We start from the raw sequence: 23,107 nt of genomic DNA, 5'->3' as shown, positions 1-23,107 counted from the left end.
TCGGTTAACCCGAATAAAACATCTATTGTTCTTTTTACGGAAAGACGAAACCGCGATGGAATTCGACCTTTACGTCTTTTTGGCACTGAGATTAATGTGACTGATCAAGTAAAGTATGTCGGAGTCCTTCTAGATTCCAAACTTTCATGGACACCTCACATTGATTTCAGAGTCAAAAAAGCTTGTATGGCCTTCGGTCAATGCCGGCGAACCTTTGGTAAAACTTGGGGCCTCAAACCCAAATATATCAAATGGATTTACACAACAGTTGTTCGACCAATATTGGCATATGGATGTCTTGTGTGGTGGCAAAAGGGCGAAGTGAGAACAATCCAATCAAAATTGGGCCATCTCCAAAGGATGTGCTTGATGGCGATGTCTGGTGCGTTCTCTACAACTCCCACAGCAGCGCTCGAGGCCCTTTTCGACGTTGCGCCACTACACATATATCTTAAACAAGAAGCACTTTCTTGCTCTTACCGTTTATGGGTACTGGATCTACTGGAGAAAAATCCAGTGAATCGTAGATCTACACACACTTCGTTGTTTCCACTTTTGGTGAATTGGGACAAAATTGTCCTTGCTCCAAGTGATCTCACAATTGCTTGTCACTTTCCTTACAGGTCATTTACCACACAATTCCCTTCACGGGAAGAGTGGACGTCTGGCTATTTGGAAAGAAGTATATCAAACAATATAGTATGTTACACTGATGGCTCCCTTCTTGAAGGTAGAGCTGGTGCAGGAGTATATTCTCGTGAGCTAAGGCTGAATCAGTTTTACTCACTTGGTAGAAACTGCACCGTTTTTCAGGCGGAAATATTTGCTCTTATGTGTGGAGTGCAATCAGCACTTCAACAGCGCGTAATGGGTAAAATCATATACTTCTGTTCAGATAGTCAGGCTGCTATAAAAGCTCTCGCTTCGGCCAACTCAAGGTCGAAGCTTGTTATCGCATGTCGAACTCAAATTGAGGAACTGAATTCAGTCAACTCTGTAAACCTTGTATGGGTACCTGGCCATTCTTCCATCGCTGGAAATGAATTGGCTGATGAGCTAGCTCGCGATGGAGCATCGCATGACTTCATTGGCCCTGAGCCGGCTATTCCAATTTCGAAGTGCTGGGTGAAGCTTCAGATAAATTCTTGGGCGGCAACTCAGCACAAGCAATATTGGAATAGTTTGGAGTCGTGTCGTCAAACAAAATTGTATATTACTGAGCCATCTCCAAAGGTGGCGAAGTATTTAACAAATCTGTCAAAGCAGAATTGCAGTCTCTTGGTCAGAGCGTTGACAGGCCACTGCCGACTCAACTATCACATGGCAAATATTCAGCGTGCTGACTCATTTGTGTGTGATAGTTGTGACTCCGATTATGGAACTTCGTATCACCTGATATGTAACTGTCCAGTTTTTGCGCAAATGCGATTCCAATTACTTGGTAAACACTTATTAAGTGAAACTGAATACAGAAGCCTGAATCTTCAGGACATCCTGTTATTCTTAACCCGCTGTGGTAATGAGCTATAGGCTCTCTTTACGCTCATGCGTTTTGCAGTGCCCTTTTTAGGGGCATTGAAAAGGATGGTATTGAAGCGGAACTTATTAAAATGGGCCCGGACAGGTTGGCTACTTGTCTGCACCGATTGATAGCCAGGATCTGGGAAACAGAACAGCTACCGGATTTCCACAAAAAAGATTGTTAAATAAACCCCCGAGAGATATCTGGAAGAATTTTCGAACAGGATTTCGAACAAGAATCCCAAGAAATTGAACGAAATAATCTGACAGTGAAAGAATAGATTTTTTACTATAGTTTCAGACGAATTCCCGGGAGAGTCCCAGAATAATCGGAATAATTCTGAGAGAATCTAAGAGGGATATCCAAAAATGTCCCAGGAACATTCACGAAAGAATAACTGATGGTTTTCTGGAGAAAATTCTGATAGTTCAATGTAAAAATCTTGTACGGATTTTCTGGAAAAATCTTCAAACATATTCAGAAGAATCCTGGATATTTTTAAAGAATTCCATCGCTCTGGAAGCAATCATAAAAACATTTTCGGCAGAATTCCAGGGAAATTTTATGAATGAACCTCGGAAGATTTCCAAAAAAACCAAGAGGAATTTGCGGGATAATCCAAGAGAAAGTCCCAGGAAAATTTTCAGAAGAATCACAGAGCGATCAGAAAGATAATTTTAATAATTGCAGAAGGATTTCTAAAAGAAACTAAGAAAACTTTCCGAAAGACTTTTTGGAAGAATTTTTAAAGCATCTCACGGAGATTCTTGGAAGAGTCTTTGAAAGATTTTCTGTTGCATCAAAAAGATATTTGAAGAAGAATCCTAGAAGCATTTCCAGAATAATCCAAAATGAATTTTTGGACGGAACAGCTCGAGATTTCCCTTTTCAGCAAGATTTCGTACAAAGTATTCCATGAGAATTACCGGAAAACCGCAGAGATTTTTGGTATAATCTCAGAGAAATTTACGGAAGAATCTCAAGAGAATTTTCAAAAGTTATTGAAGAATCCAAAAGTGATTCATGTATAATCTTAGATGATCTTCCGGAAGAATCCCAGAATAAATGGAAAAAAAAATAATAGTAAAATTCAGAACCCTGACTACTAAAGCATCGTGATACTTCAGAAACCACGAATAAATCGTTACATTGGGAGCCCCAATCATATTCGTTTGTTATAACCTCATATGTATTACATGTATGACTTGGCCTCGTAGGAAGATGGAAAAATTAAAGATTTATGCAATTTTTCAACAGACTTGACCAAGATTTCTTAATGTTACCTAGATCATGAGCACACTCTTGCTAAAAAGTAGCGGATCATGGCTGCTTTCGTTGCTTTTTAACCAGTAAAATTTATTTAATTGGTTGATTGTATTACAAGAAGCGAAATTGAATATATAGGGTAAGAAAATCGACTGAATCATCGCATGTACTTCAGTCAATTTTGGTAGCACATGAAAGAGTGAAGTCGAGGCTTCCATCTCAAATAAGTTGGAGCCAAATACAGTTAAAAACTTTAACGTTTAAGATGCACTAGTACAAAATCGTTAATACTGTGGGCACATTGTGAAATTAATGGTTAAATTTAAAATTAACATTATTCTTATATAAGACATGTAAAGCTTAGCTTAGCTTAGCTTAGACTGACTACACATATCAATGGTTGCTATTCCGTGATTGACCGAAGTCAGTGAAAATGCACAAAGAATCAACTAGAAGTTCGGCTGGGATTGGCCATAATCTTCTTCAGTGTGCATAATTCAGTGCCTCTATTTATACATGGTCAATAACGGCGCCGGCCACGTCCTTGCAGTCAGGTGGGATTGAGGGAAGGAATGTTAGTGTGTAATCTTTGCTATTTGGAGACCGTGTTTGCCTCTGCATCTCCACAAAGGTTACTGGGAGGGATGTTTGCTAATGGGAAGGATCGTTGGGTCACAGGATTCACTTTGATAAGCGATTAGACCATGATAAATAATTATTTGTGAGATATAAACATGCTTATATGTAAATATAATATTTTCATTTGATATGAACAACATCTATGTAGAGAAAAAATATGCCGACACTTGATGTGACGAACGTTTCAAAGTTTGTTGAAAAATCATATTTACGTCTCACCGTTGTAACGATTAAAGGTGCAGTCATACATTTTTTATAGATTAGAAATAGTAGCATGAAACGAGCTCACCAATTGATCCGTCATCCTTGAGCAGCAACAATCCACTTTCAGCTTCACTCGTTTGCTCGGCTATATAAAAGCTCTTAGAAAAAATAGGCACGCGCCCCGAGAGTGAAAACAACTGACGACTGCTCCTTCTTTCTAAGGATCAAACACAAGTAAGCGATCACGCCACTTTTTCACTTTCACTCGACCGATGCGCGACATGTTTGATCTGGCCCTCATCGCCAGCCCCCGCAAGAGCAAGCGTCAAGGTCGAAGGGTCAAACACAACTCTATTCTTATTTAAGACATATAAAATACACTAAGTTATCTTCCAAAAATGTACAAACTGTATGTTCAAGCCATATTTCCCCACAAACAAAATTTTCTTAGAATAGGATGAAATTCAAGTTTTTCAGTTTATACAAAATTTAACCCCATGAAGTGCAATGAAAAGAATGTAATGAATCAAATAACATCGTTGAAATACAATTTTAACAATGTAAAATTTATCTCTATTATTCATTTAATAAAAATAGCTGCTTGGCCTTCTCTCTCGAAATTTTGATATCTGGCCCAGGCCCGGATTTGGGGGGGGGGTGCCGAGGGGGCAAATGCCCCAGGCCCCCGATTGAGGAACCCCCCCCCCCCCCCCCCCGAGAATTGAAAAAAAGGGAAAGATGAATTATTCTTTACATTAATGATCTTTAATTTAAAATGTATCGGAGATATCGTTTTATGGGTAGCATTAAATTTCATACGATTTTCATCTGTATTTATAACTGAAGTTTTAATGAAAATCCTTCTATTCGGCAATAAAAACCATCCAGGTTATCGTTGGCGTAGATACGGTATACTTCGTAGATTTTGTTTTGTTTGATAATATCATCGAGACTGCTTTCAGAAATAAGGCTGGGAAAAAAACCTTGATCCAATGAAAACATTCAAAAACTTTGAAAATCTTCTCGGGTTAATAAAAAGCAAGAAAAAGTCTTTTGGATTAAATTACAGTGCTCTATGTTCTGGAATGATCCTGTAAAATCAAAGATACTCGGTAATTTATACATTTTCTTGATTTTACTGTCAGAGTACTAAAACTACCAACTTATCAAACACATCGAAATTCTACCAGAAATTTGATGTTTCCATATTTTACTGTTACTCTTTTCCATTTGTGTCTGTTTTTTTAAATTTTGCATTATTACTTTCATGGTTTTGTTTAAATATTGCAATTTTTACTAAAAGTTTAAAATTGACCTTAGTTTTGACTGAAATCTAAAGAATTTAAATACAACTATATTTGAACCGATCCCTAAATTAGCAGCCCCAGTGGATACAATATCAAGGTTATTTTGCTATGGTCTTTGCAAAACTTCTGCTCGAGAGCTATTTACAGGAACTATAGCACCATCTGCAGGTTGTCTAAGCGAGCATAGTTTTTCCAAACTGTTGTCAATATCTCGAACAGTAATTATAAAGTAAGTAACTAAAACATGAGCCTTGGAGAAAGCTTATGTAGCTAGTTCTGGAAGTTGTTATTACACCGCGAGTGATGCTCATGTGTTTTTTTTTTCTGAAAGCAATTGCTCCTTGTACTCAAAGACTAGTTTAATTTCTGATTGAAATAAAGCTTGATAATTGTTTGTTGTTTTAGCGTTACGCAAAACAAATTGAGTATTTCAAAGATTATAGTTTAATCGAGTCACGATATGATCTTTTTTTCTAACAATAAAGGTAGGGAATCAGAAATTACCTCACGATATAATACCAAAGTTAACCGTTTCGCTTATTTCTTCAATAACAAATAACATTCAAGTTCATTAAATTAAATTGAAAAAATATTAGTTCATTTTTATTATTGTTATACGAATTACGATAATCATATTATCTTGATTGGAAAAGGAAAAATTTTAATTTGATCGAGAATGATTCAGTTGAAATTCAATCTTAACATCTATTGTGTAAGACTTTTTAATTAATTGATACATATGATTTATTTTACGTAACATTCACGAAGTGATGTGGTTATAGTATAATTCGTGTAGTATTACAATTTTTTTTTATTTTTTCCGAATATATCATTTCCATATTACTTAGCATTTTCCACTCATTTTGTACCAAGGGCCCCCCTCAAGAGTTCAGACCCGGGCCCACCGAAGCCCAAATCCGGCACTGATCTGGCCCATAGTGCGTTGGAATCTACTATCATACTTTAAGGAGCAGGATCCGTCATTGATTTCGAAATTTTCAAAAGCAGTTGTTTTTTTGTTCAAAATCAAGAAAATTTACAGGAAAATGTATTTACTGTATTCTGCTCTTCAACCAAAACACAGTGAACACATTTTCATCGAATAACTTTTAGTTTTGAACAGAAAAACTGCTATTCAAGTTTCGATGATGACGGTGATTACGATGACGAAGCGTTGGTCGTTAATTAGATGATTTTGTTCAATGATACAATGATTTTTAGAACTTTGAAAGTTGCGGTAGAACTTAGCAGCTACCGCAGAACAGAAAATTTTCATAAGAACCGTAATACCGTTTGACGAAAGGTTTTCTGGGAAATTGTATTTTCTTGCCAAAGAAGGCCCCATCATTAGCTTGTAAATAGTTAAAAACTTGAACTCCAAACAAGGCTAAACTTGATACAACCGAGATTTTTAATTCATTTTTAAAACGGTAAGTTGTTGGTGGTTGGCGTGAACCACTTTGTCGAACAAACCAACCATTCAAAACTTGCCAATTGTTATTTAAAATAAAAAAAATCTCCTGATTACTTATTTTGTTTATGAACAATCCTTTAAAACTCTTGGAAATAGGACTGAAATGTAATGAATCAACTATAGACAAAACATCCGGTTAGTTTGTAGTTTTTCATTAAAATTTCAGCCTATACGGACTACCAGAAGCTGTGATACAGATCCCCAAAATTAAAATGTCCAAGTTTCTACAGTCTATGGGAAATTTGCATTCGTCCTTATTTTTGTCACTGACTGTATGAGCTAGCCTTCAGTATTTCTTCTGATAACCATTTCGTATTTTAGTTTTCATGCATACAATTTCTTTTAAGGTTTTCACAATTTCGAAATAATTCGAACAAATTTATTCACAAGACAACAAATATGTTGCCAAAACTTGATCGTGTTATAGGATTTGCCAAATATTGACATTTAAAAATTATATTGAAAAATTTAAACTATCGTTATTTTGGGTCCCACTTATTCCGAATTATCTAATAAACTTCATATCCTGTTTAAGAATTAGCCAACTAGTCACGTTCTAGCCTACAAGAGGTTTTAGGGGATGCGAAGTAGGCACAAGTACCCTGACCGTGGTTTTATGGCCGTTTATTTATAGCACCTTGAAAGCAATTCATAAAAATAAAACTGTTACTTGGGACGATTAAATAAATGTTGCTCTACCATGTAAATGAAGTCAACTAAGCACGAAATGATTCATTCTAATTTGCTTTGTTAAACAGTGTATAATTCACTCTAACAACTAATGGCGTTATGTTTGAAACTGGTACATCAAACCAACTTTGAAACTATTTCATTGCAGAAAACAACGAATATTTTTATTATATAAAACGAAGTTTATTTCCAGTTTATTGTGATATTCTCAGGATTACTATACCGCAACTAGGGAGTCGATGCCGGTTATGGATTCTTTGCGTATTATGGACCCCCTATAGAAAAACATAAAATTAACACTCAAAGCAACTTTATTCCTATGAAAATCCACCGGGGGAACTTCGATTACATTGTTAGTCAGCAGTTTCAGGCAAAATATTTGGTTTAAGACGCATAAATACAGATATTTGAACAGTTTTGTAAATGAAACCACACAAGAGGGTCCATAATACGCATTTCCAGGTGGGTCCATAATAGGCTCGTCGGCAGCGAGCCGGATTACATGGGAATCAAATGGAGGGTCCATAATACGCAACGTCAAATTTGTAAACAATCCTATTATGGACCCCGGGAGGGTCCATAATAGGCATTCGGACAACAGTTTTTCAAATGCATATTTCGCTGGAAAAATCGAATGATTTTGTATGTTTCATAGACGTACTATGAAGTAAAGACATTGAATTTGTTGTTAGACTCCACAAAACGTGTATGCGTCTGAGATATTATTGCGGAAAAGCGTCTAGAATTAATTTCAGCTACTAAGGGGTCCATTACTAGCATTGAAACCCTATGACACTGACACTACTCGACGAGAATAAAATAGCAGCTTATCCTTTGCGTACCCAACGCATGTTTTTGAGGATTTTCAAATCTAAAATCATCTGCTAAAAAGTCATTTCCCAACCGATATATTCTAAATCTATGGCATTCGATCCAGATTGGTCTCTATTTTCAAGAGCCGAAAAACGGAACCGACTTCGTATCAAATCTTCAAGAGTCGATGTTAGAAGCATCATCAACGCATACGATAATAAAGTTATGAGAAAGAAATTCTTTAGAAACCTGCCTGAAAAAATCATCAGAATGAATTAAAAACCAATCATTTGCATTACCTGATCTACAATCAAGTGAGAATTTCATCCCTTCTAGCAGCATTGAAATCCCATATTGCTAGTAGCCTCACCTCGCAGTACCTAGGCAGGAAATTGATTCGCCGACGGCAAGCGTCATGGCTCGTGCTACCGTCTCTTAGCATAGCATCGCACTAGGTATCTCCCGACTGACGTCCAAACCACCATCTGTCTAAAGCTTCTTCGTCAATGATTCATCCCATGGTTCGACAGTAAGTCACTTCCCCCTTTGCACTCTTCATCCTGCTCAACGCAAAAAGATCACATTCACCCGTGTGAATCACTGTCTGTCGAGTCGACCGTTGAGTTGACCGTCCAGTTTCAGCTCCGGCATGTATCATCGTATCCATTTAAAATTGCGCATCCGGTACAGCATAATTCCAGCACAACAACAGCACTGAAAAGGGTCCCTAAAAGCGAAAAAAAAATCTCCAAGAAAGGGCCCACATTCTTCCCCGATTCTTTCGGGTTTTGTATGCGCAATATAAATCAGCCGTCATCTCACGTAGCCACGTTTTGTACCACGTCTCCATGGTCAAGGGGCGAGACGAAGAAGCTTCTTCCCATTGTATTTATGCTGCGCGACGATGTGCGACTATGTGGCCTGGCCTGCTATGATGTGATGTGTCTTCAATTACACACACGTCACAGTAGGCTGGGTTGGCACCGCGCCGCACCTCACCACACCATCATCGACCACCGTGTGCCGCTACGAAGAAGGTGAAAAGAGGAGAGCATGAAAGCAGGACTTACGGGTTTCGCCGAGCAGCCAGCAGCAGCAAAAGCAGTTTGCTTCGATCGTGGGAAAAAATATTTTTCTCATGGTTCGAAAAATGCGAACAGCTTGCTTGCCCTCCGCAGCCCATTCCATCTCATGCTCTGCTTGTGGCCAACGAGAGCAAGCGAGACGACGACGACGACCGAAAGGAAACGAGCAAGAAGGAGCATGAAACTCAACCGGCCGTAGCATGTGCTTGCTGCGTTCTAATTGGAATTAATAACAGCTGCTGTTTTGCCGACGGGCTCTGGATTCTGTTACGGAGCGCGGCGGCGATGGATTCGGCGGAAAAACAACATTTTCCTGTATGTTTTCGTACGCTTAACTCGCTATTAACTTTTTCAAAGTGGAATGATGCGAAACGCCCGCAAAAACACAAAGATGTTCAAGGTCAAGAGGATCTTGGATTTTCGGAAGTTTTTTTTTTTTCTTTCGGTGATTGAGAAGATGGAAGGTTTTGATTTTTTGATTTGATATTTAATAGTCATTGTTTTATTCTTTTCATCTTAGCGCGCTACTTGATCAAAAAGAACTTTTTGATTTTGTTTGTTTTGCTTATAATCACAGAAATTGCCACAAACTGCGCAATTTGTAAACAATCTTAAGTCTTCTATTTTGAGAACAAACATCTTCTACTGGCTACTAAAAAAATTCTGAGCTAAATGCAGAAATAAAACAGGTCTTTCTCAGCGAAAAAGTACTAACAAAAAGCTTAAGGTCTAGTCCCTAAAGAACGTTAATATCACAAACTCTTAAAAACAATTAGAGTGAAATGTTCCTATCTCCTATTAAAGCTATACCCATACAATTGATTGATTGTTTTTAAAAGGTTTCGTTTTTGTCTTGTTGTCTCTTGAGATCTCTGGATTGAGGAATTTGGTTGCGTTGAGTGATAAGTCTTGCTTCACTGGTACCGGTTCCAACCGAAGGTAAATAGCGCTTACCACGGTCGCCAGACGGATTCCTGAATCTTGAGTAGGCCGGAGGTCTGCTGGTCGCTACCGGTGGAAGAGCACTCACTTGGATTGGGTGACGGGCTGTTGGAGTTGCCACTTCCGGAGCGATACGACTGTGGGGTCAGAGGCATCTGATACGATTGCAGATCGGCGGCCGTAGATGAGGAGGTCGAGAACGGAGAGATAGGCGGGGACTGCAAGTTCTGTTCGACATGAACGGAAAGTGGGGAAACTTTGTCCAAATCGTTCAGTCTGTGTCCAAGGTGGGTCATAAGCTTGGTGCCCAGTTTGATGTCAACTCCTTGGGTGGATGCCAAACAGCGGGAAACTTCATTGGCGGCATGGGTGAATCCAGCACGGAATCGGTCAGCATCAATCACTGGGTTAACTGTCAATCGCTGCTGCCGACGGAGTTTGTGCAAGTGACGAACGGTAAGCTCCAGGATATCAGCCTTTTCCAACTTGGATACATTTTCACCTTCCGATTGCAGAGCAGAGACCATCAATTCCTTCAGCTCATCCAGGCATCGATTGATCCTGGCTCGGCGTTTCCGCTCCAACATCGGCTTCATCACTTTGCGGTACTGGTAAGTCCGCGACAGCGGCTCCAGTGATCCTGGCTGTGGGATTTTGCCTCCCATCGTTGGCTCTGCTACCATATTTGCGTAAACCATTGTGTTTTTCTTGTGTTGTTTGGTTGTGTCACTTCACAGAAATGTCTTTTTTTTCACACTAGATGTTAACTTTCTAGCTCCTTGCTTATCACTGCACTTCTCTGGAACAATTTGTTCATGTAATGTTTTTTTTTGTTTTGTTTTGGTTAAACTCTCACTTCCACAGATATCTTCTTGTTTTTATTATTTATCCTTCAGCGATCTTAACCGAACTGAACTGATCGAAACTCCGAAAGACGAGTGCGTCTTCGTATTGCTTGAGTAAACTGATATGAACGTACGTTGTGAACGGTACGAAAGCGAGATGTGAAATGAAGCAAAATCGTACCGAGTATGGCTTTTATACTCCGAACGGCTCCGAGCGAGTCGTGGGAACCTAAACTCAACTGTATTTCCCACACGAGTTTACCACCTGCAAATGTATATACGATCGTAACCATCTGTCGCTTTTATGTTTTCTCTCTCTCATGCTCTCTTCGTGTTCTCCGTTCCTGCTTCGCGCGTTCTACTCTCCCTCTCCCCGGTGCCCGTCCCGGTCCCTGGTCCCTGGTCGTCGTCGTCGCCTGCTTTGCTTCCCTCCTGTCGATCGGCCTACTGCGCGCACGGGAACGAAACGAGACCTAAGTGTGTATGCAGAAGCAACCAACCCAGTATAACGATTTTTTTGTTTAACTTCTTTATTATACTAAAATATCAGTTTAACTCTGCTGCCTAGCACTCGTCCCTTCATTCCTCTACCCAATTTGATATGACTAGTTTTTAACACATTGAAGAAGCCTAGATCGATAGGGCACCATTAGCAGTGGCAGCGCACCGCATCACCAGGAACAACATGACCGGCAGCGCATTGGAAGAAAGCGAGGAGCAGCATAAACGGGACGCGCCTGAGGGGGAAGCGAGCGAAAGAGAAAGAGCGAGCATTGTAATCTCGTTCAGAAAACAAATGCCCGCGCGCTTAGCACACGTTATTTTTTCCGAAACTTTCTCACGGTCGGCTCCTCCGGCTGTTGTGTGGCTCGTTGCTTGGTTGGTTGGTTGGTTGGCTGCCGGTCTGCTTGCTGGAGATCTATTTGGGCTGAGTTGTTGATTTTTATTCACTCGTTTGCCTCCTCGTCTGTTCGTTCCGCGCCTCGCGCCATGGCTTGCTGCGATGATATTTTCTGCTGCCTTTGCGAGGTCTTGTGTTGAATGTATGATTTGACGATCGGCGGCAAGCGACGCTCACACTTTTGCCACGAGTTTTGGCCTCTGCCTTCTATCCGGCGATTCGATGCTTCGGAATGCTTTGGCATTAGGTCCAGGGCGCGCGGCATTGTGATGCTCTCTACTGACTATTGATATATCAATATGGCAATTTTGTCTTTGGGAGTCTGCGGCTTGGGCATATTCAAATAAGCTTCGCGATGGACGACCCGTGCCCTCTGTTGACTTCATGGCCTGAAGCCTGTGTGGAAGCCGTTGCTGCCGCCGCCGCCTTCGCCGCATGGGAGGAGGACTAATTGAATACAAAGTCCCATAACTGGTTTTGGCCTCATCGTGCCTCGGAGCGCCCCAAGAAACCGAGATAATCGCGGATGGGGATTGAGCAAGAGTCAATTTGGCACGAGCTAAGCACACTCTCAGCCGGTTTACTAGAGTTCGTTATCGGGAGTTGGCTGGGCTTGTAGTAGCTGGCTGGCCTGGCACCGGATACTTGATCACTCGTGGCGCGTCGCACGCGCGTTCATCGCGCAAGGCCTGCTGAGCTAAGCATAAGCAGTAGAGTGATTGTGTGATAAACTGCCTCCACGATTCATAGAGTATATGTATGTTGACTGGTTGCTGAGACTGAGTCTGCGCAGGAATGTGGGAAAAAATCACGGCTTCCTTCGTCGTCGTTGATTCGATGGCGCGGAGTGATCGTCGTCGCTCGTTATCACAATCAGCAAATAGAGCGTTAATAAAGTGAGTGATAAAAGTCTCGCGCGCGCGGTTTGCGTCCGTGCTCTTGTTGGCTGACGACGTTGTTGGCGGCTTGCTTGGCTTGAGAGACTTTTTGATAAACTGACCGCCTTGCCATCGTTGCCGCGGTCGTCGTTGTGACGGATGTGGTTTAATATAAATGATGGCTATTTTGTGATTATGATTATGTGGAGTGGGCTAATAATGACGGGTCGGGGCAACGTATCGTGAAGTGTGACTTATAAGGGATGGGTGGTTCAAGCACTACATATAGCTTCAAATCACAAGTTTGACTCTAACTTGTTGTTTCCTCCTTAATCAAGGGGGATTGTACTTCTACTTAGCATTATGTTTTTTCCTGAAATAATGCCTGCTTCTCAGTAAAGTGTTCTTATGAGCATGATGATAAATTTTTTATTGTCAAATTGCCATTTCAGCAGTCGTATATTGTGTAGGGTGATATACAGTATAACCTCCATGAGTCGATGTTCCATGACTCGATATCGACTCATGGAACCATACTAGAAACGTAATTTCCTGGTTACTATGATGGTCCCCTCAAACAGCTTTCCATAGCATCTCTGTTCCATGACTCGATATTTCCATAAGTCGATGGTCCCTTGAGATATCGACTCATGGAGGTTTGACTGTACTAGTATCCATCGTATTAAGCATTGATCAGTGAGAACTGCAATTTTCCCAGTATTGCAGTGAAAGATACTGATACAAACCAATGCCAAACAATTCTTTCTTAAAATGGCTTTAGCATTGTACAACAATATTTTGATAAATCTTGATCTCTTTTTGGAAATAATGCAAAGAAAATGCATATTAACGTATTCTCAATCCGTCCTATCGTTTTCAACTCCGTCGCAATCAGTTTCCAGATTCGACTCACAACTTACGGCTCACTTTGATATATTGAGTGGCTAAAACACAACACCAGCCCTGTCGTCGTAAAATTTGAGCTACTTAGTCGTCTTTTTTATTTTGGGGGGGCGTTACTATAGCCCAGAGGGCGCTTCTACTCCTAGGCGTTTGTTAGGTCGTTTCTAATGTCCAATTTCAGATCAAGAAACATGAAGCTGTTAACTTTATCAAACAGATAAAATGAATAATCTCAATCATTTTTTATTCTTCTAGCGCATCGCCCCTCCTAGGACAGAGTCATAATTTTATATGGACAATTGTAATACATTATATCTTAAATCAAAAAATCAATAACATCGATGCGTTGTAACTTATTTGTTTACCTTACCGGTTAGGGTAAAGTGTGGGTGGCCGGAGACGTCTTCATTTGACTTGGTCCATGGCTGCCGGTCCTTAGCCACGCATTCTACGAAGAATCCGCAAATGATCCTCAACTTGATTGACCCATCTTGCTCGCTGCGCACCACATCGTCTTGTCCCAATCGGTTTATTTTCGAAATCCATTTTCACCTGGTTGTTATACGATATTCTGTTGGCATGCCCGCCTACCACAACCACCCATTTGTAGATCCACCTATGTAAACTATTGACAGGTCCACATGAAAATGCCTATCCCCGCTTTTCTTATCACACACTCTAAAGCAATGTTGAACAACGAGATTCGAAGAGACTCGAGGGTGTCCCTGATACTCGGGAAACGCACATCACTCGATCTATCGTCGCATTGATCAATATTATCAGTTTGCCCAGAAATACCGTATTTTTGCATAATCTGCCATAACTGGTCTCGATCGTATGTATCGACGATTTGAGATCGATGAACAATATCTGTAGAATGATGTGTGGATACATTGTACTCTCGGTATTTTTGCAATACCAGGCGAATAACGAATATATTCCAGTGGCCTTGTTGTTTTGTAAACTGTCAATCACCCTTTCTATATTCTAGAGATGTGGAACCAGAAATCTCTCGTCCTCTGCACGTGTTCCTGGAGTTTTAACTTTATCTTGTTTAAATCTACTGGTATCAAAAATAATTCAATAAGTCGTGGAAAGTTGGTGTGTTCTGCAAATTTGTGTGATTTCTGAAATTGAACAACTCTGTGGAACAGACCAATAACCCACAACCAACAACCCTCTAAAACTCTATGTAAAATGAATGCAATGTAATAATTCTCTTACAGGCAAAATTTCAAGTTATTTGTAGTTCGTCATCCAAATTTCATCCAACTCGGACTACCAGAAGCTGAGATACAACACCCCAAACTTGGGCATTTTGTATGGAGAAGCAGCATTTAATTACTAACTTATGTCAATGACTGTACATAGAGAGAAACGGATTTAATTTTATTTGAATCACAAGAGCTTCCCAAACATACCAAGAATAGCAAACATATTGTTGTTATCATCTGGCGCTCTATTCTCGTAAAAATAAAGAAATTTGACAATTTTAGTGGCAAAACACTTAAAACTGTCATTCCTCTTAAACATTCAATTTCAGCAGGCACTGAATCTTTTAACACTATATGGACAATATTTGATTTGAACAATATACTAATAATCATTTCGATTTAGTTGTTTGGTGATTTTTTTTAAGAAATCGTATATTTTCGTGATACTAATCCCCAATACTATTTTTTAAAGGTCACACCGTTGTAATTTCTGAACGCCTTTTTTAAGTTGGCCGTATACAAAAATTTGTAAGTAAAATGCATATCTACTTCAAGGATGCTCCAGATTTCCTAACACATTCTGCAAATTAATTCTATTTAATTTTCGTTAATACAATATTGAATTAAATGCCACAATTTGATCAAAAATCAAACGAGATATAAGAGCAACTTCTACTCAGGAGTTTATTGTCTACTGCGTTCTTGTACGAATGTGGGTCACCTTCAATTGTATACAATTCATTGTCGCCGACGCGGACTTATCTGGATTGACCCAGAAATTCTCTTTGATGTCCTACAAAGCTATTCTGTCCATAAACCACGTTATTTGGTTCTTGTCCACACATTTTTCAACCATAGTTTGAATGACTACGTGATTTTTTTCTAAATATCTATCCAAATAATTGATCCATAAATTTATTAAATGATTATGATAAATTCAAGGGATCAGGGGCATTCTGTTGCCCAACAAACAACCATGTATTCAGCTATGTCAGTGCACTGAGTGATATTTCCTTATCTTACGTAGAACTGTGCTGAATCAGGCGTTAGCATGCTCATGACCTCGAGTGATGTAATATTTAATTACTCAGGGACATTGATACAACTTAACAGCATCTACATGATCTATGTGAGATTCAGGGCGTGAATAAAGCTTAGAAATTTCGACTGATGGCTTTCAGGGCGTTAGGATGCACCTGGTCTACTAAGGATAAGATCAAATAATTACTGGGCCTTGATATAGCTTGAAATTTTTGATTGATATCCTCAGGGCGATCTGAGTTACGGTCAAATAACTTCTAGGCATGAACACTCAGAAATTCCAAATGAAAAATTCCAAAGTTCCACGGCGCCAAGTAGTTATTTGACCTTATCCCATGAAAACAACCTATGGGATAAGGTCAAATAATTCCAGGGCGTTGATACAGCTTAGAATTGTCAATAGTTGTCCGTAGGACATAATGATGTACCTGATGTATTTAGGGTAAGGGCAAACTACTCCAGAGTGTCGATACAACTTGGACATTTAATCAATGTCTACAGGGGCTTGACATGCAGTTAAGCTACGTAGGTTAAGCTCAAATTACTCCAGGCCGTTAATATAGCTTATAATTTTCAACTGATGTTCTACAGGGTGTTAATTTACTTATGATCTACAAAGGATAAAATCAAATGACTCAAGGGCGTTGGTAGAAGTAGGAATTTTCAAATAACATGATCAGGGCGTTGCGGTGCATATGATCTTCGTGATATCTGGTCAAATTATTCCAAAGCTGATGTCTTACAGGGCGTTAAGATGCGTCTGGTTTACGTAGTTTAAATTTAAATTTCTCCAGGGCATTGAGATATCACATAATTTCAATTTGGCGTCCTACAGGATGTCAAGATGCATCCAATCCATGAAGTATTAGATTAAATTACTCCAGAGCGTTAATACAGCGTGGAAATCTAAATTTATAACTAACAGGACATTAAGATGCACCTGCATGGCGTTGATGCAGCTTGAATTTTCTGTTGTTGGCTTCAGAAGGTTGAGATGTATCTGATCTACGTGAGAAAAGGTCAAATTACTCCAGGACGTGGGTGCAACTAAGAAATTTCCATTGATGTCATACATGTCATACATTGATGTCATACATTATTTACATTTGTTCTACGTGGGATAAGGTTGGAAAACTCTAGGGCGTTCATGCAGCTTTTGATTTCGATCTGATATCGAACAGGGCTTCAAGATTCACCTGATCTATGAAGGATAAGGTCGAATAACTACAATGCGTTTATACCGCTTAGAATTTTCAATAGTTGCCCTCGGGGCGTCAAGATGTACCTGCTCTTCTTAAGATAAGGTCAAATAACTACAGGGCGTTGATACAACTTGGACATTCAATCAATGTCTTCGGGGGGTTAAGATGCAGCTGAATTTCGTAGATACAGCTCATAATTTGCAACTGATGCCCTACAGGGTGTCAAGATGCATCTGGTCTTGGTGGGATAATGTCCAATTAATCTAGAGCGTTGATACAGCTTGAATTTTCTATTGATGTCTTACAGGGCGTTGAGATGCACCGAATGTACATAGGATTAATTACTCCTGGGTGCTGAAACAGCTTACAATAAATATTCAGTTAATGTCCTCAGCGGATTGAAATGCATTAAGTACATCTGGTCATCTTGGGATAATGTCGAATTACTTTGGGGCGTTGATACGGCTTAAAATTTCATCGATATCTTAAAGGACCTGATCTACGAAGAGTAAAGTTGAATTATTCTCGGGCGTTGATACAGCTTATAATTTTAAACTGAAGTCCTACAGGGCGTCAAGATTCACCTGATCTACGAAGGATAAAGTCAGATAACTGCAGGGCGTTCATACATCTTGGAATTTTGGAATAATGTCCTTTGGGCGTTGAAGTGCATCTTATCTACGTATATAGTCAGCTAATTCCAGGGCTCATGCCTTACAGGGCGTTCAAATGCACCTGGTCTACGTATAATAAAGTCAAATTATTCCAGGGCGTTTATATAGTTTGAAAATGTTTATTGATGTCTTACAGGGCGTTAGGATGCATATGATCCTGCAATGATTAATCACTCTTCCTATATTTTCCACGAATCAGGGCGAAAATTGTAAAAAAAAAATGAGAAGAGCCTCTTAGTCGTCGACTAAGCGCGACTAAGCAGGACGACAGGGCTGACATCAACGCTATAATAAAATGTTTTACTAGAAAATATAGATCTACGGGCATCTCCCTCCATTCCTTCAGCATGATGGAATATACTAATTTCCTTTAAAATTAATTGTTTCTCATCAAAATTCAGCCCAAACATATGAATACAATTACTTTTGACCGTAAAATTCTGGCATTTGCTCACAGTACAGCCAAAATAACACAATCAAAGGAACCGTATTTTTACGTCGAGCGTCACGCACACATTGATGCGCACCAACTTTTTTTTCTCAGTACGATGGATTGAACTTTGTTTACATTTTCAATTATTCGCGGCGGTTGAGGAAATTTCGTAAAATTTGTGGATTTATTGAAGTTTTACGGCGTGTGATTGGAATGAAATCCTTCAGTGAAGAAGTACGAAGATTTTCCATAGTGAAAATAAGTGCCCGGCGATGTAAGTCACACAGGGGGGCGGGAAGAAACTTGTGTTGAAAAGTGGTGAGACTGATGTCGATCGCTAAGCATTTCTCTCAAATCGTGTTCGTCCATGCGATTTCGGTGAAAAAGTGTAAAGTGGATAATTGAACTGAAGTTATTTATCGAAATACAGTAGTTTCATTGCATGTTTGGTGTACAGGTGGACGAATCATAAAAGCTTTCACAAAATTACATTTGGAAAATGAATCTATGTTGCAGGTAAGTTGGAATATCCGCCGTAGTGGAACATTTTAAGTTTGATACGACGAATAGTACCCAAGAAACATTTGCCTGTTTTAAAATCGTTTATAAAGCATATTTTCACAACTACATACTGAATAGTTGCTTTATTATATTACTTTGCAGCTGCTACGCACACATTGTTCAAGCAAATCTGGCGAAATTATTAGGCTACTTATCATTTAGTGATTGTAATCATATATTGTAATGATGTTTATTCAGGTTTCACTTAGCCTAATAAGGACTGTTGATTTAACAACGCTAATTTAACAAACAACATTATTGCAGTTTAATTCAGCATCATGTTTAACAACATTTTAATTATTTCCATGTGAAGCTTTTGTTCAGGCGTTGTTCCCACAAATTTGGAGAAGTTATAAAGCGTGTCGTTGTATATTGACTTTATTCTATAACTTAAAAATCTTTTTATAAGCATTTATCTCAGCTTTTATTCAACTGCCACAAAATTAATTGAAAACAAATAAATGATCAAAAATCGCTAACACCGTACTGCAAATGCAGTGTATATTTTTACCATGAATTAATAACCACTTCTAATAATTACCTGTACTGGATTCAAACTCGAGACCTTCCCATCGTCAGCGGTATACCGTGCCATCTGCGCCATCCTTGAATTCATATATCAGATTTCCAGTGCCCAATATAAACCTCTTGTAGCTGAATATTGATCATGCTTGAGCTTTTATTCAACAATGTCTAATCAACACGTGCTAAACTGATCAACAACTGAACAAGCGCCTTACTTCTGCTGATGTTCAGTACTGATGCAAGCTGTATTCAGTCGGCTATTTATAGCGCACAGTGAGAAAATTTATGTCAATGCTGATCAAAAATAAAGTTTATTCACGAAGTAAAAACAGTCTGAAATGATTAGTAGAATTTCATAACTTGTTAAAACTTCAATTTAATTGTTCATCTTACCATACTAAAATCCATTTATTTCATATATTATATTTTATTAGGTTAATATTTTAATCATTTGTTGTATTTTTTCTATCTATTAAGCATTATAGAAATATAAAATATATTTCAATCATTTGTATTTTAAATGTGCCATTATACTTTTCAAAATAATCCTATATCAGAAGACTGATTCGAAATATTTTTTAAACATAATTGAATAATTGTATTGGGAAAGTATCAGCTATGATTGTATCCAATATGTTTTTATAATTAGTAAATTAGCGACAAATTCACGGCTAAAAGCCACTCAAATAGAGATAAATAATAATAATTTTAGTAAGTTGAGCATTGCAGGAATACATCGCAATGTTTAGATGTTTTGTCCATTTTTCGAAAGTTTTGGCTATGGTGTGACCTCCTTTGTAAGGCTTATTTGTTGCTGTACAATGTGTTTATTAATCGTTGTTTTGGCCCACTTTGGATTAACTGCTCGGATTATATATCTATGTTGAATTAGGATTTTATAAAATACCTATTCAGCTTATAATCATGTTCATGTTAAGCATGGAAACAGCTGACATGCGAAGCAACCAAAACGTTAGTTCATCTCCTATACATCTGTTTACACAAATATATTTGTTTGGTGGAATATTGGCTCTTTAATAGAAGGAAAAATGACTTGTTCAACTTATTAGTAAAACAATCTTGACAAGATGACAGAGAAAAGTTTAATAAGTGTTGATTCTACTATTATTCATTTCAATGAAAAATGTTGAACATTGACTAAAATTTGGATCTAAATAGCATCTTCTCAGCTCTTTGTAGGGCATTTTTTTCAGCTGTCACCATTATTCAACAATAATTAATTATGTATGTTTATTTGTGACTCTGGACTGTTAGTTGGGTAACCACTTTCATGCAATTATTGTTAAATTATTATTTATTCTTCGATTATCATTAAAAATGTTATGATTAGTAACTATTTCCGATATCAATAACGTCGCAGATGATGATCACTACATTTAGAAAATTTAAATTATGATCTTTTTGATCCAATGTGATACGAATTTTATCCCCGTTGATCCATAGTCGCCTACATGTCTTAGGTTTGATTTGAAAAACATTTGAAAATAACATAATTAAGACATAATATGTTTTGCTTGAATAAAAGCATACTCATATACTGTTATTCACATTGTTTATCAGTTTTACGAATCATGCTGGTCAACATTTTAAGTATTAGACACTTAAACTTTTGTACGATTTGTTGTTAATCAAATGTTCAATATTCTACTAAAGAGATGGCTACAACTTATAGAAGCTTTTAATCAGTAAATTGTTAAACTTCGTATGTGTTGTAAAACAAAAGCTACTTTATTTGCACTTTCGGAGGTTTATTCAGCTCTTACTCAAAACACACACTTCAAGTGGAACAACAGCTTTTTTATAAGCGGAAATTAATTTTATACAATTAATGATTCAACTAAAAAATTGTTCAGCAATGGTTGCTGCTATGCAGCTTGTATTAAACACGTAAGTATCTTAAAAGCTACCAATTGTTCCTTGAGTAGCTCTTACGACGAAGTAGAACGAAACCCTAATAGACAGATTGCTACTCTATGCTCAGGAAAATCAAAGAAATTTTCATTACGTAAAGATCCTGGACTGACCGGGAATCGAACCAAGACACCTTCAGCATTGCTTTGCTTTGTAGCCACAAACTTTGATACAAGGCTAAGAAAGGCCTCGAGGGTGATGTGGATGTAATCTGAATCTCCCATTCAATGTTATCGACCCGAGCCTACCAAATAAACGAGATGAGAACAAAATATTATGTATTAAGTGCTGTGATCTTTTACGTATTTTAATAAAAAGTAAAAAGTGTAATCGAATTTTACAATGTTTTAAGAATCACTTCAAACAGTTTATAATAAAAGTTAAAGATTTACTACTGGAAAATTATGAAAGTTTCTACCCAAATCATAATGGAATGCCAGCATGACTATCGAAGACTTCCTGGGGTGTTTTTGAAGCGATTCCTAGGCAACTTTTTGTTAAGTCATAAATAAATTTTGATTGCAGATTTTACCTAGCTATTACAAAAAATGTGTCTGATTACTGAAAAAAGTCACAAATATGGAAAAATGTTTTGATGAAGTATCAAGAATAGTTTTTTGAAAGCTGAAGAAGCTTTTGTCTCGGTGATGAATTTTGAGAAAAACTTTTGACAGAATAATTGAAACAAGCCTTAAGAATAGATTAATGGATAAGATTTAAGACGTCCTTAAGGACTGTTCATTTTATAAAGTGGACACTTTGTTTATGCTATATCTTTTTTATTTATTGATAAAATCGTAATCGGTTTTCTGTGTATCGTTGACCTATTATTCTGCTTAAATATAAATTAAATTAAATTAAATATAAAATCTTTGAAAATGCTTTTGGTTGAAGAGCTAAATAGTTTTTCCAAAAACTCTTAAAAAAAGCTGTCCGTCAAAGTTTAACATTATTTTTCGCAAAACAAAAATCCTTATTTTTATGAACAAAGTGTATGTTTGTATCCTTTACTATTCTACTAAAGGTAAAGCTTTAAAAATATCAATTATATTCCACCATTCTATGACATTAGGTAACTTTAGTGATTTACCCATTTCTGGCCAAATTTGCTGATACACCATCCTTTCACTCCCAGCAAAAGAGAACAGTAAAAAGCGTGTTCAAAACTAGTTTGGATTACTAAAGAAACTATATTAGTATAAACGAAAGCTAAATCGTGAGTTTAAACCACAGTCTTAAGTATAAATTTTACTGTTTATGGTAGTTTTACTAAAAAGTCTCATACTTTTAAAATCATGTACGCATATTTATCGATCTACAGCAAAGTGTAAACAGTTTTCTCCGAATTTTTCAATTGGTAATCTCAGAATAACATATTATGAAAATAATATGTGGAAAATAAAATCGATTTTATTACAGCAGTGTTGCCAATTTTGATGATTGTCAATGTACTTTGATAGGTCTACTAAGAATAAAGCAATTGTGTTTCTGTTGTGCTTTGAATGTGACGGGGGGACTTACTAAGTAACTCTATGAAGGCGTAAGTTATTTTTCATATTAATACTATACTAGGACTTCCGTCAGGACGTACTTTTACACAAAAAATTCTACTCATATCAATTCCCATCAAATTTAAAAAAAATCTTTAAAAATATACGGGAAAATTAATTTTATATCTGTAAAATTGTTGCTCCAAAAATAACTTGATTTTTTCTTACAATCTGATTGGTGATGCTTTCGAAGAACAAGCCTTTTTTGAAAATAGAAAATATAAATTATCGAATTTTCCAGCCAATTTCTTACAATCATTGATTTTGATAACCTCAAAAAATCGACCGATCTAATCGTTGTTCCATATTCGTGTGAAATTTAACTATTTTGGAGAATTTTTATTATCACAACATTGTACAATACTAGTCGAACGATGTGCAAAAAACCGATCGAAATTTCATTGATTAATAAGAAAGATACAGCATGCACAAGGTGTGCATGGCTGTACCTGAATGTATATTTTATAGAAGGTACTGGAACAATTGTGTTTTATGCTGAAAAAGGC

At 37.8% G+C, this 23,107-nt stretch overlaps 1 protein-coding gene across 1 annotated transcript; it reads right to left on the bottom strand.

Moving 5' to 3' along the window:
* Positions 1 to 9,465: 9,465 nt before the first annotated feature.
* On the bottom strand, positions 9,466 to 10,969 carry LOC5564126 (enhancer of split mbeta protein). The gene has a single exon (XM_001648397.2). The coding sequence runs from the start codon at positions 10,638 to 10,640 to the stop codon at positions 9,951 to 9,953; it is 690 nt and encodes a 229-aa protein (XP_001648447.1). The 5' UTR covers positions 10,641 to 10,969; the 3' UTR covers positions 9,466 to 9,950.
* Between the last annotated feature and the right edge of the window lie 12,138 nt (positions 10,970 to 23,107).

This window comes from Aedes aegypti, chromosome 3 (genome assembly GCF_002204515.2).
Source record: "Aedes aegypti strain LVP_AGWG chromosome 3, AaegL5.0 Primary Assembly, whole genome shotgun sequence".
Lineage (NCBI taxonomy): Eukaryota > Metazoa > Arthropoda > Insecta > Diptera > Culicidae > Aedes > Aedes aegypti.
This window is presented reverse-complemented; position numbering and strand designations above follow the sequence as displayed.